At 42.9% G+C, this 15568-nt stretch overlaps 1 protein-coding gene across 1 annotated transcript in view; it reads right to left on the reverse strand.

Moving 5' to 3' along the window:
- The window catches only part of LOC126269980 (fibrillin-3-like), a 737299-nt gene that overhangs the window by 359995 nt on the left and 361736 nt on the right, over positions 1-15568 (reverse strand). Inside the window, exon 2 of the mRNA XM_049974034.1 lies at positions 6128-6337. Within this exon, the coding sequence (XP_049829991.1) occupies positions 6128-6269 (142 nt within the window). The 5' untranslated portion in view covers positions 6270-6337. The remainder of the gene's footprint in view (positions 1-6127; positions 6338-15568) is intronic.

The raw sequence follows: 15568 nt of genomic DNA on the forward strand, positions 1-15568 counted from the left end.
GGTCGCTGTAGTGTGCTCAGAGTTTACGATATTTGGAGACCAGTGGTGTTAACTCGCCTCGTCTCGGGGCACATGACGTGACAAACACGTACTGAGCCAAGAAACGGAATGCCTTTGAGGGACTCACATTAAGTACCACCAAACCACACAGAGCACGTGTCTTTAGCATGTAAACAATTTACACTAAATGTGTGAAATTCCTGCCCCTTCTCCAGTGAAGTTAGACAGAACATAAAGTGTCATTGTCCACATAGTTCGAGCGATGTACGAAGCGCTCGACTTCACATCGTAACAATTTAAATCTGTAAAGGAAACATTTTACTGGCGAGACACAATCAACATTAATAATTTCATAGCAGTAAAATAATTTAGATGTCAGGAGGCTCGCGTTATCATTGAGAAGAAGACCGTTAGTTACATCTCTTCAACTCCTAATACAGTAATCTGACATCTCTACATATATGGTTGCACTCCTATTTCATATCTCCACTTGTCCGGAAATTACACAAAACTAAGAGTCACAGTTTAATACCTCAATTGGATACTTACTAAATTTCCTGGGATAAATTTCCTTTAATTTACGTCTATGGTCGCAAACTTTTAGTTCACAGATTACCGTTTTCGGCCTATCTGTGAACTTAAGTTTCTGACCATAAACGTAAATTAAAGGAAATTTATTCTATACACGGATCACAGTTTTATTCGTGACAGTATCGTAGCTTGTGAAATTTCTAGGGCTTCAGTAAAAATTTAACTCAGGACAATATTATTAAGTGCGAGAATTTAAAGTCACACTAAAGGTTTTTTTTTCACGGCATCACTATTGTTCTTTTCGTGTTTTATAAATCTACACAAGTGTGTTCCCACTATCGCAACATTATACACATGTCTGTTCGCTCTACAGCCTAACATAGCGATACGACCGAAAAGTAACATCTACCTCTGAAAATCAGTTTTGCTGTCTTCTATTGGGTTATATTCGGATGATTTAGCACGACTGTCGAGGTATGCGTGCAGCTCTGTGAACACGGGTGTTGTCATCTTGGAAGTCGGAAGTATGCAGACTATACTCAGCACGAAGTGGAGAAAGAAGAGCAGCACTGAGTCACCGTTAATGTCATCTACGTCTGCATACATATTCCGCAAGTCATCATAAGGGGCACGGTGGAGTGTACCGTGTACCACGACTAGTCATTTAATTTGTTGTTCCACCCGCAAGTGAAGTGAAGGGAAAACGACTGTCTACATACGTCCGTACGGACTCAAAAATGGTTCAAATGGCTCTAAGCACTATGGCACTCAACATCTGAAGTCATCAGTTCCCTAGACCTAGAACTTCTTAATCCTAAGTAACCTAAGGACGTCACACACATCCATGCCCGAGGCAGGATTCGAACCTGTGACCGTAGCAGCAGTGCGGTTCCGGACTGAAGCGCCTAGAACCACTCGGTCACAGCGGCCGGCCGTACGGACTCAAATTTCTTTGATTTAGTCTTTGCGGTCCTTACACGAAATGTACGTTGGTGGCAGTAGAATATTTCTGAAGTCAACTGCAAACGCCGGTTCTCTAAATTTTTTGAATAGTATTTGGCGAAGAGAACATCGTCGTCCCTCCAGGGATTTCCACTTGAGTTCGAGAAGCATCCACGTACGAGGAGTGTTCAGTAAGTAATGCGGCTCATATTTTTCAAGGCCAGTTTCATAGGACGTCGCGGAATATTCCCGCTTCAGTCCCTATAGTTTCATGAAGTTCCGGTACGTCACGGTGCTTTACACAGCCTTCACAATGGCATCTGATACGGAGGTCACTGAATTTATTTTGGCGGAAAACCAAGTATTCCTGTTGTTCATGGGCGCCTGCAGAATATCTATGGAGACCTGGCAGTGCACAAAAGCAGTGACTCCTTGTGCTAGGTGTCTGTCATCGTTGCAGCAAGGTCGCGGACACCTGTCTGATCTCCTGCGTGCCGTTCGGACGCACACAGCTGTGACTCCTACAGTTTTGGAATGTGCTGACTTTCTCATTCGAGGTGATCAACGGATCTCAATCAAACACCTCGCTGCTAAACTGGACTTCTCTGTTGGTTGTGCTGACACACTCGTCCAGGATGTGGTGCACTGAAACATGTGTGCCCGCTGGATTCCTCGCCGCCTAACAGAAGATCATAAAGAACAACGAAGGACCATCTGTTCGAAATTACTTGCGCTCTACAACGCTGATGTGTCAGTTTTTTATCGAACATCGTCACAGCTAATGAGACATGGAGTCAATACTTCGAAATGAAAACAAAATGGCAGTCAATGGTGTGACGTCACAACACCTCTCCTCCGAACAAAAATTTCAATAGCGCAACCTCAGCCGGTAAAGTCATGGCGACGGCCTTCTAGGATTCTTAAACAGTTATTCTGTTCGATGTCCTCCCACAAGGTGCAGCGTTTGACACTGATGTGTATTGTGCTATCACCTGTAAACGACTTCCGGATTTTCGTCGTCGCAAAAATTCGAGCGAACTTCTCCTTTTCCACGGCATCAAGACCTCACGAAAGGGTGCGGAACTGAGATGAGCTCACAAAACCTCATTGGACTGTACTCCCTCATCCTACATACGGCCCGGATTACGCACATTCCGGCTTCCATCTGTCTAGCACAATGAAGGGTGCATTCCGCAGGAAGCAGTACGTGGGTGATGTGGAGTTTGTTGATGCAGCAAGCCGTTGCCTCCGCTGTCGACCAGTGGAGTGGTGCTGTGCAGGAATACAAGTATTGCGGTCTGGGACGCCTTGTCACGGTTCGCGTGGCTAGCCCCGTCAGGGGTTCAAGTCATCTCTCGGGCATGGGTTTGTGTGTTGTCTTTGGCGTAAGTTAGTTGAAGTTAGTTTATATAGTGTGTAAGCCTGGAGACCGATGACCTCAGGAGTTTGGTCCCGCAGGAACTTACCACCACGAACACAAGTACACCCAGTAACGTAAAATAAGTCTGTGGCATTGAACGAAGATTATCTTGGGATATAGAGTTTTGTACCCACAATAGGACAGAAAGGTTTTGTGTATTGAATGCTGAATAAAACCAACCTCTACTCAGAAAAAGAGTGCTGCACTACTTACTGAACGCCACTCATAATACCAGCGTGAGGATCTAACCTACTGGTAGCAAATACAGCAGAACACCTCTGAATTGCTTCGATGTCTTCCTTTAATCCTGATGGGAATCGAAAACACTCCAGCAATACTTAAGATTTTGACACGCTACTGTCTCCTTTATAGATAGCCTACACTTTCTTTGGGTTCTCCCAATAAACCGTCCCTACTTGCTCGTTTCATTTCGTATCACTTTGCAACATAACGCCTATATATTTAATCGATGTGGTCGAGTCAACCAGCACATCACTAATACTGCATTCGAACTTTAAGGTTTGTCTTGCCCACTCAATCTGCATGTACTTGCATTTTTTTTTTTTTTTTTTTTAGAGGAACCTGTCAATCGTCACACCAAATATTAATACTGTGTGGGTGAAGCTACGGCTGAGAACCGCTAGCCGTCGCGGACTCGACGGTTTGCTTCATTTGAAAAGAGGAAATATAACTACTGCCAATGGCCTCACCGGTAATAACACCTATTCCCGTCACGTAACCAAAGTTTAACGGTGTCATGAATGTCTAAGACTTGAATGGGTGACCGTCCGGGTCTACCGAGCGCTGTTGGCAAGCCGGGCGCACTTAGCCCTTGAGAGGCCATCGAGAGGTTACTTGAATGGGAAGTAGCAGCTCCGGTCACCAGAACTAACAACGCCATATCCACCTATAGGCTGAGGACGACACGACGATCGGTCACTACCGTTGGGCCTTCCGATACCTGTTCGGAAGGAGAGTAGCGCAACTCATCGGACCACACTAAACTCATCCAAAAAGTTACTGTGCAATTGGCCCACTGAAGATGTGCAGATTTATAGATCGCTGTGTGCAACGGCTTTATGCGAGCAACCAACCACCAGATATTCACTTCATCCCATTTCCTTCGCAATGGTCATTCGATAACTGGTTAAAAGGACATTTCACTCACTGACTGCTTATTTTGTGTCGGGTTAGAAACTGATTGTCACTGACAAGTAGTGACCATTCGTCTCCAATTCCTGTAGCTCACGGCCCTTTTATGGCCATTGTTCTTACAGCTTCTTACATGGCTCACATTGTACATCATTTCTTGAAGACACCTTGAAAACAACTGTGTTGCTGTACTAAGACCATTCACAGTGTAATCGTATGCACTACCAAACACGATAGGTCCTTTCTGCTATTATCCAAATCGAACAATGTTTCAGTTTCTATTTTATATAAACGACTGGTACATACACGCCACTCCACTGCCATGCCATCTGACACAAATTCTTCAACAACTAGAGCATTAAGAAGAGGCCAGTGTACTGTGTTAAGGGGGTGACAAATATTTTTTTCCCGCTGAGCTTATTATGCTGTCTCCTAGTAGCCGTTACTATTACCTCAACGTTCATAAAAGCTCTCAGTGCCATGATGTAGGTCTTGCAAACCCTATGACTCTCAGCTCAGGAATTAATTCTTGGAAAAATTATTCTGCTTGCAGTGGAATTCATCATTATGCGAACCACTTGCGACTTGAAGACATATTCCATGTACTTACAGAATGAAAATTGTAGATAAAGCATAAGTCTCTGTCTTACAAGCGAACCCTAAAATACACTCTTGGACAAAAACCGATGCGCCGCGAAGGTAGTTTCCGAGTAGAACGTAAGTCGGTAGATGTTATGTACACCTACAGATAAACAAATTTCAGAAAAAATGGATAATTTATTCAAGAGAGAGAATTTCACAAATGGACTAATTCAAATGGTCCACGTCTTGCCATTAATCAGCAGTTGTATATTATCTTTCCACGTCGAACAATGTTTCTGTTTCTATTTCATATAAACGACTGGTACATACACACCACTGATTGATTGATAGATTCGCTCGATGTCCTCCTCAGGGATATAGTGACAAAGTCTGTCCAATTAACGTGCTAGATCGTCAAAATATCGAGCTCGTTGGCGGGTCCTGTCCATAATGCTTCTAACTTTCTCAATTGTGGAGACATCCGGCGATCTTCACGGGCAAGTATGGTTTAGCAAGCACGAAGACAAGTAGAGCAAACTCTCGTAGTGTGCAGGAGAGCATTATATTGCTGAAGTGTAAGCCTAGATGGCTTGCCACAAAAGGCAACAAAACGGGACATATAATACCGTGGATATACCGCAGTGCTGTAAGGCCGTCGCAGATGACAACCTAAGGAGTCCTGCTACGGAAAGAGATGCCACCCTAGACCACAATTGTTGGTTGTTAGGCCGTACGGTGGGCCAGAGTCAGGTTAATACCCTATCCCTGCCTGGAGCGACCCCAGAGATGTCTTCGCCGGTCATCGGGGCTCGTTCAGAAGTGAGTCTCATCACAATTCTACTCCAGTCAATGAAATTCCAGGCTGAAGTGTCTGGAGACGTCGTCCTCCATACGAGCCGACAACCAGGAATGATGGTCTTGGGAGTTATTTCTTTTCATAACGACCCCTTTTGGTTGTCATCCGCAGAACCCTTACAGCACAGCGGTACATCCACGATATTCTAGGCCCCTTACACTTCAGTAACATAATGCCCCCCTTCACACGACGAGAGTTTGTACTGCTTGTCTTCGTCCTTGCCAAGCCCTACATTGGCCACAAATATCGCCGGATTTCTTCACAACTGAGGAAGTCAGAATCATTCAGGACAGGATCTTCTGACCAGCTTGGGATTTTGACGATCTAACACGCCAACTGGACAGATTCTTTCGCGATATCTCCCAGGAGGACATTCGACAACCCTATCAGTCATGGTATGCCTCTCTTTTTTTCTTTGTCTTAGAGTCTACACCGAAAACATGACATTTGTCTCTCTTGCAGGATCAAGTGCAAAGTACCACTTTCAATGTGAGCAAAATTGCTCCTCGAGTTAAATCATCCGTATACGGTATGATTTTTTACTACATGAAAGATCATTCCCTACAGGTTCTGGAACGACACAGTGACGTTACTGATGTGTTCATATTGCAGTGGTATCAAATACGCTGTGGCTCGCACATTACCTAGCTGCTGCTGGTCCTGCTGCTCCGGCCGCACGCATACGGGTGGTGAGGACTTCCAGACTCCCCGCCGGCACCTCGAGACAGTGGCGCCGCGCAGCTGGAAGCCCGCTTCGCACCGGAAGTGAGCGACACGACCGCGCATGCGCAGCGTCACCGAGCCATTCTCTGGGGCAGCGGGCGCTTTGCACCGATGCGCCGGTGCACCATCACCTGCAACAATAACAATACTGTATGTTCTAGACACTAATGTACGCAGAAATTTGTCTCGGAATGGGGTGGTATGGGGTGACTATAATTGTCAATTTTTGAGACATCCTGACAGATTAAAACTGTGTGTCGGACCGAGACTCCAACTCGGGGCCTTTGCCTTTCGTCGTCAAGTGCTCTACCAACTGAGCTACTCAAGCACGAATCACATCCCGAGTTTGAGTCTCTGGCCGGCACACAGTTTTAATCTGTCAGGTAGTTTCATATCAGCGCACACTCCGCTGCAGAGTGAAAATCTCACTCTGGAAACATCACCCAGGCTGTGGCTAAGGCATGTCTTCGCAATATCCTTTCTTCCAGGAGTGCTAGTTCTGCAAAATTCGCAGAAGAGCTTCTGTGAAGTTTCGAAGGTAGGAAATGAGGTACTGCCAGAATTGAAACTGTGTGGGCGGGTCGTGAGTCGTGCTTCGGTAGCTCAGTTGGTACAGCACTTGCCTGCGAAAGGTAAAGGTCCCGAGTTCGAGTCTCGGTCGGGCACACAGCTTTAATCTGTTAGGATGTTTCATATGAGCTCACTGCGCGGCCGAGTTAAAATCTTATTCTCTCAATTTTTGTATGTAATGAATGATTCCGTCACAAGCAATGTAATACTAGAACTCGCTAAACGAGATGTTTAGCAGCATCGCGAGAAATCACTCGTGGGGTTGTATGAGAATTCTGTAATGAATAACATTGCTGTATTCCAGATTCCAGTGGCAGGGGGGTAATTGCCCTCTATTGCACTCCACGCCGGACGCGTGAACCAATAATTACCAATTAAAGCTCTACCACTGCTTATTCAGTGTTGCTTCCCGTGTTTCTCTAAACAGTATATTTGCGACAATCTCTGCTGAAAATAATTGAAAGAAGTGTCTCTAAAACGACAGCCAAAAAAGTAAAGAGTTTTAGAAAATTTCGTTCTTTTACAGTTCTAACTTATAAACCTATTAAAGTTTCCCGTGCTATTATGCAGTCTTGATCGCGGATTCTCTTGAGAACCGCGACATGGCATAAGCGTGGATTACAAAAATGTAACTGTGAGGACACGGAGACTAACCTACTTACGAAGTTTCAGGAACCAGTATAAAATTTGGAAACTAGCAATATACTATAGCCTCTTAGGTCACACTAATTACAGCGTTCGCAGGACAGCGTTCTTCCCGCGCTCCTTACACGAGTCGAAGCGGAAAATTTCTACAATTATTCTCGACCATAATGGCTACGTTTGTGAACCGTCACTGTGTGGGATAATTAGTTATTTCTAATTTCTGCTTCCAGTCACTGGGAGCCTCTACTAACTGGTACTATGGGAAGTACCCTCTGCCATGCACTGTACAGCGGTTTGCGGAATACGGATGCAGGTGGAGATATAGAAGAAGATCTCTTTCTTTCTCGTGTTTTATTTATTTATATTGGATTTTAACAACTTAACCATCCATCAACTTGCCGTAGTACAACTTTTGCATTATTATTAATAAATGAAAAAGAATCGTCGCTGGTCGTAAGTAGTCTAAATATTCATTTGGCGAGACCTTGGAGAGTTTGACTCTGTATATATTTTAGATTAATAGTAATTTTTAAATGTAGATACAAAATTCATTTGAATAGAGAAGAACATGGTAATTGCCATGGGATACCAATATGCGTGTTTTTCTGTCGACAACAAAAACTAGATCTTAGGCGCTCTTATTTTTCCCTTCGTTTCACCAAATGTAGACACAATGAAATTAAAACGCTCGACTGTGATCTAAACGTAACTACCACATACCCATGTGGTTTCGAACACAGATAATATACTGCTTTCTGCATGAATACATACGTTTCGAAAAAGCCGCAGTACCTGCATTGTCTGTGATAAAATCTTTGTTGAGATGTAATACGCCTTCTGTCACTTTGTGACAAAACACAGCATACAGCACCTTTAATAAGGCGCTGCCTATTGTCTAATACTCGGACAATATCATTAGTTATGATATAACATTACAAGTGAGGCATATTGGATGTTGGGTTATTATTTTATATGTCGTATCATTGTTGCTGGTAAAATATGATGCTTAAACTGAGAGCGAAAAAGAGAGCAAGGATAGCAGTGCGATATGATGAGCGAGAGATCAGCATTGCGCGTGCGAAGAGGGTAGACGAAACGTGAATTTCATGTAGCCATAGGTGTTCAAACGAGGTAACAAATTACGAAGACCGACAGTCTTTAGAGCAGACGCCAATAAGTTGGGACAGGCGTACACATAAGACGTTGCGACACGTTATCTAACCGATTCACGAAGTTAGAACAGTTTCGTTTCTCCACTTTAAGCAGTAGATGATACATTATAACTAATAAAGGTTCCTCGATAATATGACCGAAATAAGGGGTTGATTCAGGCTAATATGGTGAATGGGTGGCCCTGTTTGATAAACATGGTCGTTAAATAAGTCAGTGTTCCGCGTCAACAGTTTATTAACACACAATTCTCTCATTACTGATTGGCACAAAATACCAACATAGAGCACATGTGACAAGGCTGTTAAAAATGAGCAAGCATATCTGAAGAAACGTTTTAGCTTCGCCTATTGTTGATGTTTTTTCTTGTTACGGTATTTGTTAATACTGCAAGATCAGGTTCTCAGTATTGACAGCTTCTCTATATGCTGAGTGGTGCACCTCCTCAACTGATGTTTCTTACTGTGTGATCATTCCCCATAAACCGGGGCCCACGAAGCTACATCATTTCTAGGGTTATGGATTGACAGACGTGATCCACACGAAAGGTCGCATCGCAGTCCTACTTCAGAACCTAATGGTTTGCTTTTGACGATGGAAAAAAGAGACATTGACCGACAAATACAAAAACCCCTGCAAAATACGAAAGCAGCAATTATCTTTGTGCTCACGAATGTGTTGAGAGCTACAAGAATAACTAAACTATCTAGACTTACGTAGAAACTGAGGCGATGTTAAACTAAACCACAATGTCTAGTATGTGCGTTTCTTTCAGTTTCAATTTAGTTACTTATCTGATATCACAATTACAGTAATCTTAAAGTATAGGCTGCCTTCTAAAAGCCCCGTACATAATTAAAGAGACTTAAGCTATTGGCCGGCCGGAGTGACAGAGCGGTTCTGGGCGCTGCAGTCTGGAACCGCGCAACCGTTACGGTCGCAGGTTCGAATCCTGCCTCGGGCATGGATGTGTGTGATGTCCTTAGGTTAGTTAGGTTTAAGTAGTTCTAAGCTTTAGGGGACTGATGACCTCAGAAGTCCCATACTGCTCAGAGCCATTTGAACTTAAGTTCTGTGTTTGACACCGTGGTTCATTGGGTAACCGTCAGGCTGTAAGTCCGTACGGATAGTGTTCAATCTACAGTCCGTTCTGTCATTAATCTCTTCTTTCACTTCTGGCAATGATTCTCTGTGAAAAATACCAACTTACATCATGATAGGCCGACATAGAACTAATTGGTCGGAGGAAGGACTATGCCAAGTAAAGCACTGCGGAGCTCCAACCAAACTTCCCGTTGAGAACAACTTTATCTTTTTTACCTTACTAACTTCTTACGTTTCAAGAACATTTGAGCGACTTAATGAAAGCCCTTTGCAAAGTGTGATGTAACAGTTTGTAAATAATAGCCCCTTCATCAGATTATTAGATGCATCAGAATCACCATATCGCGTACAACGCGCTGATACCAAGGCCGCCCAAAACTACAGGATAGTGTGCTCATCTAGGTAGCTGACACTGTAGGCAAAATTACGAACAACTCGGAAAGATTCTTTGAAGTTGATACGACATCTCAGTGCCTGTGTTATTTAGAATTACGATGCCAAATTCCTTTGAATATGGGTGATTGTTCAAAGGAACAGACATTGCGACGACTACAGTCATTATGAAACAGATTAAATGTATCCGCAATTGCGAATAATGACACCCATCAGCTGTAGAATAGAATTACGACATTAAAAATTTGTGCCGCGCCGGGAATCAGACGCGGATCTCCGGCTTTTCGTTAGCGGTCGCCTTACCATTTGGTCACCCGTGCATGACTCACGGCGAGATCCAAACTTCCATATGTCGTCAACCATGAGTTTACAACCTGTACTCCTACATCCACTATGTATATTCCAGTACACGTGAGACATTTTACTTGAATGTCGCTAGCACGGCGTCGGCGGATAAATACGATACTGCAGTGCCTGTGTTATTCTGTTGGACATGCATATACATAATGGATGTACGAGTACAGGTTGTAGACACATTATTAACGACATGTGGAAGTTTGGGTTTAGCCATGAGTTGTGCACGGATAGCCAAATAAGGCGATAGCTCGCTATAAAGGGGAAATCTGGGTTCGAGTCGCGGTCCGGCACAAATTTTCGTTGTCCTTATTTAATTCTACAGTTGATGGTTGTCCGTGTTTGCAATTGCGAATACTTTTAATGTATTTGAAGTTGAATCGTTCGATCATAAAGACACACAGAACACTTGAAAGAACACTAACGTACCACTTTAGTCCCCTCCAGTGCTACAGTCATATATGCAGAAACATGTTTTCTCCAATTTGACTACCGTGACGTTTATGTAGTAAAGAATAATTTCTGAGTTAAAACCAGAGCTGGCAGTAAATTCGCGGTCTTGGCGCTTAAAGCGGAAAGCACACGCATCATTTCACGCAGTAGACGAAAAGGGAGTAAGGAAAACCCATGGAGTACAAACGAATTCCTATTGACCCGCAATAAAGCGCTAACGATGCTATGAATTTTAATAAAGGCCTCCGCGGACGGCTTTGCTGATGGGCTCCGCACGCTAATTCCCGTACTTGCCCCGCAAACAGGGTTAGGCAAGCGCAGCGCAGTTTTTTTTTTTATACTTCTTTCTTTGCGACCACCCAGTGCGCTATGTGCGCGTCTGTATGTGTACTCGCGCCGTTAACGGGCAGCAAGTGGGTCACGGCGAGGGAGCAGACGCTGCCTCCGTGAGACCCGAGACGACCTCGCAGCTGCTGCGTTCTCGGCTTCTGCGTGAGACTTTCAGGCTGGCATGTTAAATTCGCCTCTGCGAGAAAATGTTTGAAAGTAGACATACTTACTGGGAAAGAGATGATTGAGGCAAACATTGAGATTTTCTTACCACTATAAATTCTGGTGTGAAGTGTTTGGCTTGTAATGAAACTGGTCAGAAGGACATCTTTCACTACGTGTAGCACCTGCCAATACATCAAGAGAAGTGGATTATTCGATGTACTCGATAAATTTACTATAGGACACAAACAAGTTGTTGTTGTTGTTGTTGTTGTTGTCTTCAGTCCTGAGACTGGTTTGATGCAGCTCTCCATGCTACTCTATCCTGTGCAAGCTGCTTCATCTCCCAGTACCTACTGCAACCTACATCCTTCTGAATCTGCTTAGTGTACTAATCATACAGTAAAGCTGCATGTCCTCGGGAAAAATTACGGCTGTAGTTTCCCCTTGCTTTCAGCCGTTCGCAGTACCAGCACAGCAAGGCCGTTTTGGTTAATGTTGCAAGGCCAGATCAATCATCCAGACTGTTGCCCCTGCAACTACTGAAAAGGCTGCTGCCCCTCTTCAGGAACCATACGTTTGTCTGGCCTCTCAACAGATACCCCTCCGTTGTGGTTGCACCTACGGTACGGCCATCTGTATCGCTGAAGCACGCAAGCCTCCCCACCAACGGCAAGGTCCATGGTTCATGGGGGGGACAAACAATGTTATAAATTGTAATATCGCGTTGCGTATAGCCTTGACGACACCAATAATATAGTTTTGTGCCCCTAATATAGAAAATATGCGTTGAAACATGGACCTATCGCAAATACTATACATTTTATTATTATTCGAAATACTTAGCTATTTCTCACATATTGGATTTCTTTCGAATTGGCCGGCCGCGGTGGCCGTGCGGTTCTGGCGCTGCGGTCCGGAACCGCGGGACTGCTACGGTCGCAGGTTCAAATCCTGCCTCTGGCATGGATGTTTGTGATGTCCTTAGGTTAGTTAGGTTTAAGTAGTTCTAAGTTATAGGGGACTTATGACCTAAGATGTTGAGTCCCATAGTGCTCAGAGCCATTTGAACCATTTCTTTCGAATTTTCTTTATTGAGTTTTATTTCTATTTGAACCCATCGACAATAAAACTGTTAACTCTAAACTTCTACAAAATAACTTCAAAGAAAACATTATCGATAAAAACCTATTTTTATACAAAAGTACTTATTTTATAGACATATTTATCTTTGTTCTCCTCAGTTAGTTGTGGGAAGTTGCTGTATGTAGTCGGCAGCAAGTCAGATGCGAAACTTGGCGTAGTTTTGTGCATCTGTTGCGTTGTGTCTGTAGGATAATCATTTGGAAAATACGTAATAAATATGTTAAAAATGAAGTGAGCACATGAGAATTTTATTACTAGCATTAAAAGTCAACAGTAGACGATCTCAGTATCTTTCGGCGTTCCATCAGAAATCTTATGTAATTATAGGCTGCTATGACACCAATATGAAGAAAGTGTATTCAGCGCTAAGAAACAAAATGAGCCAAAATAATTGTTTTCAAATTTCATACTGGAAGTACCATACTACTTCTAATCTGTCACATCTGTTCTTCAGTTCTTTGAGAACATTAAGAAATTAACCTGAACCAATTTTGTGAATAACGAGGTTCGGTAATCATGTTGAAGTTTTGATGAATTTTAGTTTATTTTGTCGTTATGTACGTTGGGAATTTCAGTAACTGACCATGAAGCACCGATCTTGACATAGTCAAAGACGCTTCTATAGTCAGTTTTTGGTGAGCAGCTTCGGCTATATCATCTTCAGATCAGAATGTGATGAGAGGGCAGTGTTGGAAACAGTGAAGCAATAATGTAGTAGGCATCACACAAGAACTTGCGAGGGATGTGGCACCGTCCAGGGAAACAGTGCTTCACCTCGCTTGTTTCCGCTTCGGGGTTGCGTGTTGTCAGCAGCATTAGCGTGTTAGTGTAATTCCTGTATTGAGTTTCCTTGTTTAGCTTTTAACTTCTTCAGTTCTCTTTCAACGATGCATTTTCATATTTATCGTTATTTATATGTGTTGTTTCGCTGTTTTGTTTCGTCGTTGTTTCTCATTTGCCAGTAAAACCTCTTAATTCAGCGACTGATAAATCAGTTGTAACCGACATTATTTCTTCTGCCTCCACTATTTTCTTCCGATTGCAAGAAGGGCCAATCGATTTATAGTGGGGATATAAGTAATATTACAGAATATGTGATCAGGAAGCCCCGACAGGAAAATTTAAATATCTGGTAAAACTAAGTAGCCTTCGGCCTCCACATATGCTGATGTATCTGTGAAAACTATTATGAGAATTAGAAGTGAGAGTATTTCTGCTGGCAAGCTTATACTTTTGGTAAAAACCAACCACGATATAAAGGATACAATTTCCACTGTGATAAATGTTGCTGGGAATGGATACGAAACACTGTGAAACATCTGCGTAGTGCAGAACAGAGCCCCTACTACGCGTAGAGAAGAACAGAGCCCCTACTACGTCATGAAAAAATTTAAACCTGTAAATACTAGTGGACTGCAAACAGACATTAGATCCTTACCTTAAGCAATAAACAAGAGAGAAAACGCAACCGTTAACAATGTTGTAATTCAATAAAGACGAAAAAAAGCAGTTCATCAGTTGCATGCAGTGTACGGAGATCAATAAACTATTTATCCAACAGTTATCGATATCATGACCGCAAAAATGAATGATTTGATGGTTATTGTTCCAGAACTGTCAGTGCGATGAAAAAGTTTGATGATGTAATACTTTTACGCCGCTTGTATACAAGCAAGTCAGTCACAGATTCAAACGTGAGGCATTATCGATAATGTTTTAGAGCAGCACGTACCATGCTGTTGTAGTTACAATGCCCGTACGAGTGGCTGCTGAATACGTATCGTATGCATCCAGCCCAGCAGCGAGCAATAGCCTATACTGGACATCAGTCAGGATCGCCAGCATGATAAGAAGTTGTTGGAAAGCTGACTGGTACTTCAAAGCTGTTGGTGTTACGACACATTTCATTTTGGTCTGAAAATGGTATAGAAGGAACCGGTAACCACAAATTAAACGAATAGGGGCTCATCTGTGTCAAGAATAATGTTGGATGTAATTATTATTTTGCAACTGTAATCATTACGTATAATACCATGAGCGCTACGTCTTCTAAAACTGCACTCTTTCTTGTCATTGAAAAGCTAACTATAAAAACTTTTTTGTATTACCCAACTAAATTTAAAGTTAAAATTTATCTGTTGCCGTGATCACTGATGATAGTTGGAAATAAACCGAAACGCGTTCCACCGAAACAACGACTTCTCGAACTTACAAAAGACATGACAGCCCAGACGTTACTTATATTTAGATTTTGATGTATTTTCCAGGAACAGTTTCTCTCTCTCTCTCTCTCTCTCTCTTTCTCTCTCACTCTCGCTCTCTCGGAACGTGACATAGAGTCTTATGGCTAAATCTTGTCAGTTCATCATTCTGTTACAACAGCCAGTCAGAGAATAGGGCTTATCTGTTTTGAAATAAAGCATAAGAAAATTATGAATTGTCTTCCCACTTACGATGGAATACAGGAGTTTTCCCGCCTTATTAGACTGGTTAACGGTGTAGTGGCAGGTACATCATTTACCCACAAAATTATAACAAAAAACTGGACGCAACACTATACCAGGAATAGCGGTCGTAGAGAAGAAGTAATTCCGAGGGGCAAATGCTAGGGGTCATCGTGTACTAATTGCCTGTCGACTTATTTTAACGAATAATGTTAGCATTTAAATAATTTAACGTCAGTGTGATGCAGAGTGCTAAGCACTCAAGCCACAGTTTTAGCAGTTACGAATCAGGGCTTTTCGTATTGTGTCAGGACACTCACCGTGGCTGCAGCATGACTCATGCTACCCATAAACAGACTCCCGTAGAGCCTTACAATTCTGTGCCCACGTATGATTGTCAGTGTCCGATTACAGTAATGTAAATCGCCAGTGCGAAAGGCGTCAAGAAAGATGGAGCGACGTTTTCAATGCATACTCATTGCGAGGGTAACAAGAAAACTTTTGGCAGCGTCCAAGAGGAAACAGCATCCCTCGACCTTGCGATACGTTGTGTAGCTTAGAATCTGAATCAGTGTTCAAAATCCAACGGAC

Source organism: Schistocerca gregaria, chromosome 1 (assembly GCF_023897955.1).
Source record: "Schistocerca gregaria isolate iqSchGreg1 chromosome 1, iqSchGreg1.2, whole genome shotgun sequence".
Taxonomy (NCBI): domain Eukaryota; kingdom Metazoa; phylum Arthropoda; class Insecta; order Orthoptera; family Acrididae; genus Schistocerca; species Schistocerca gregaria.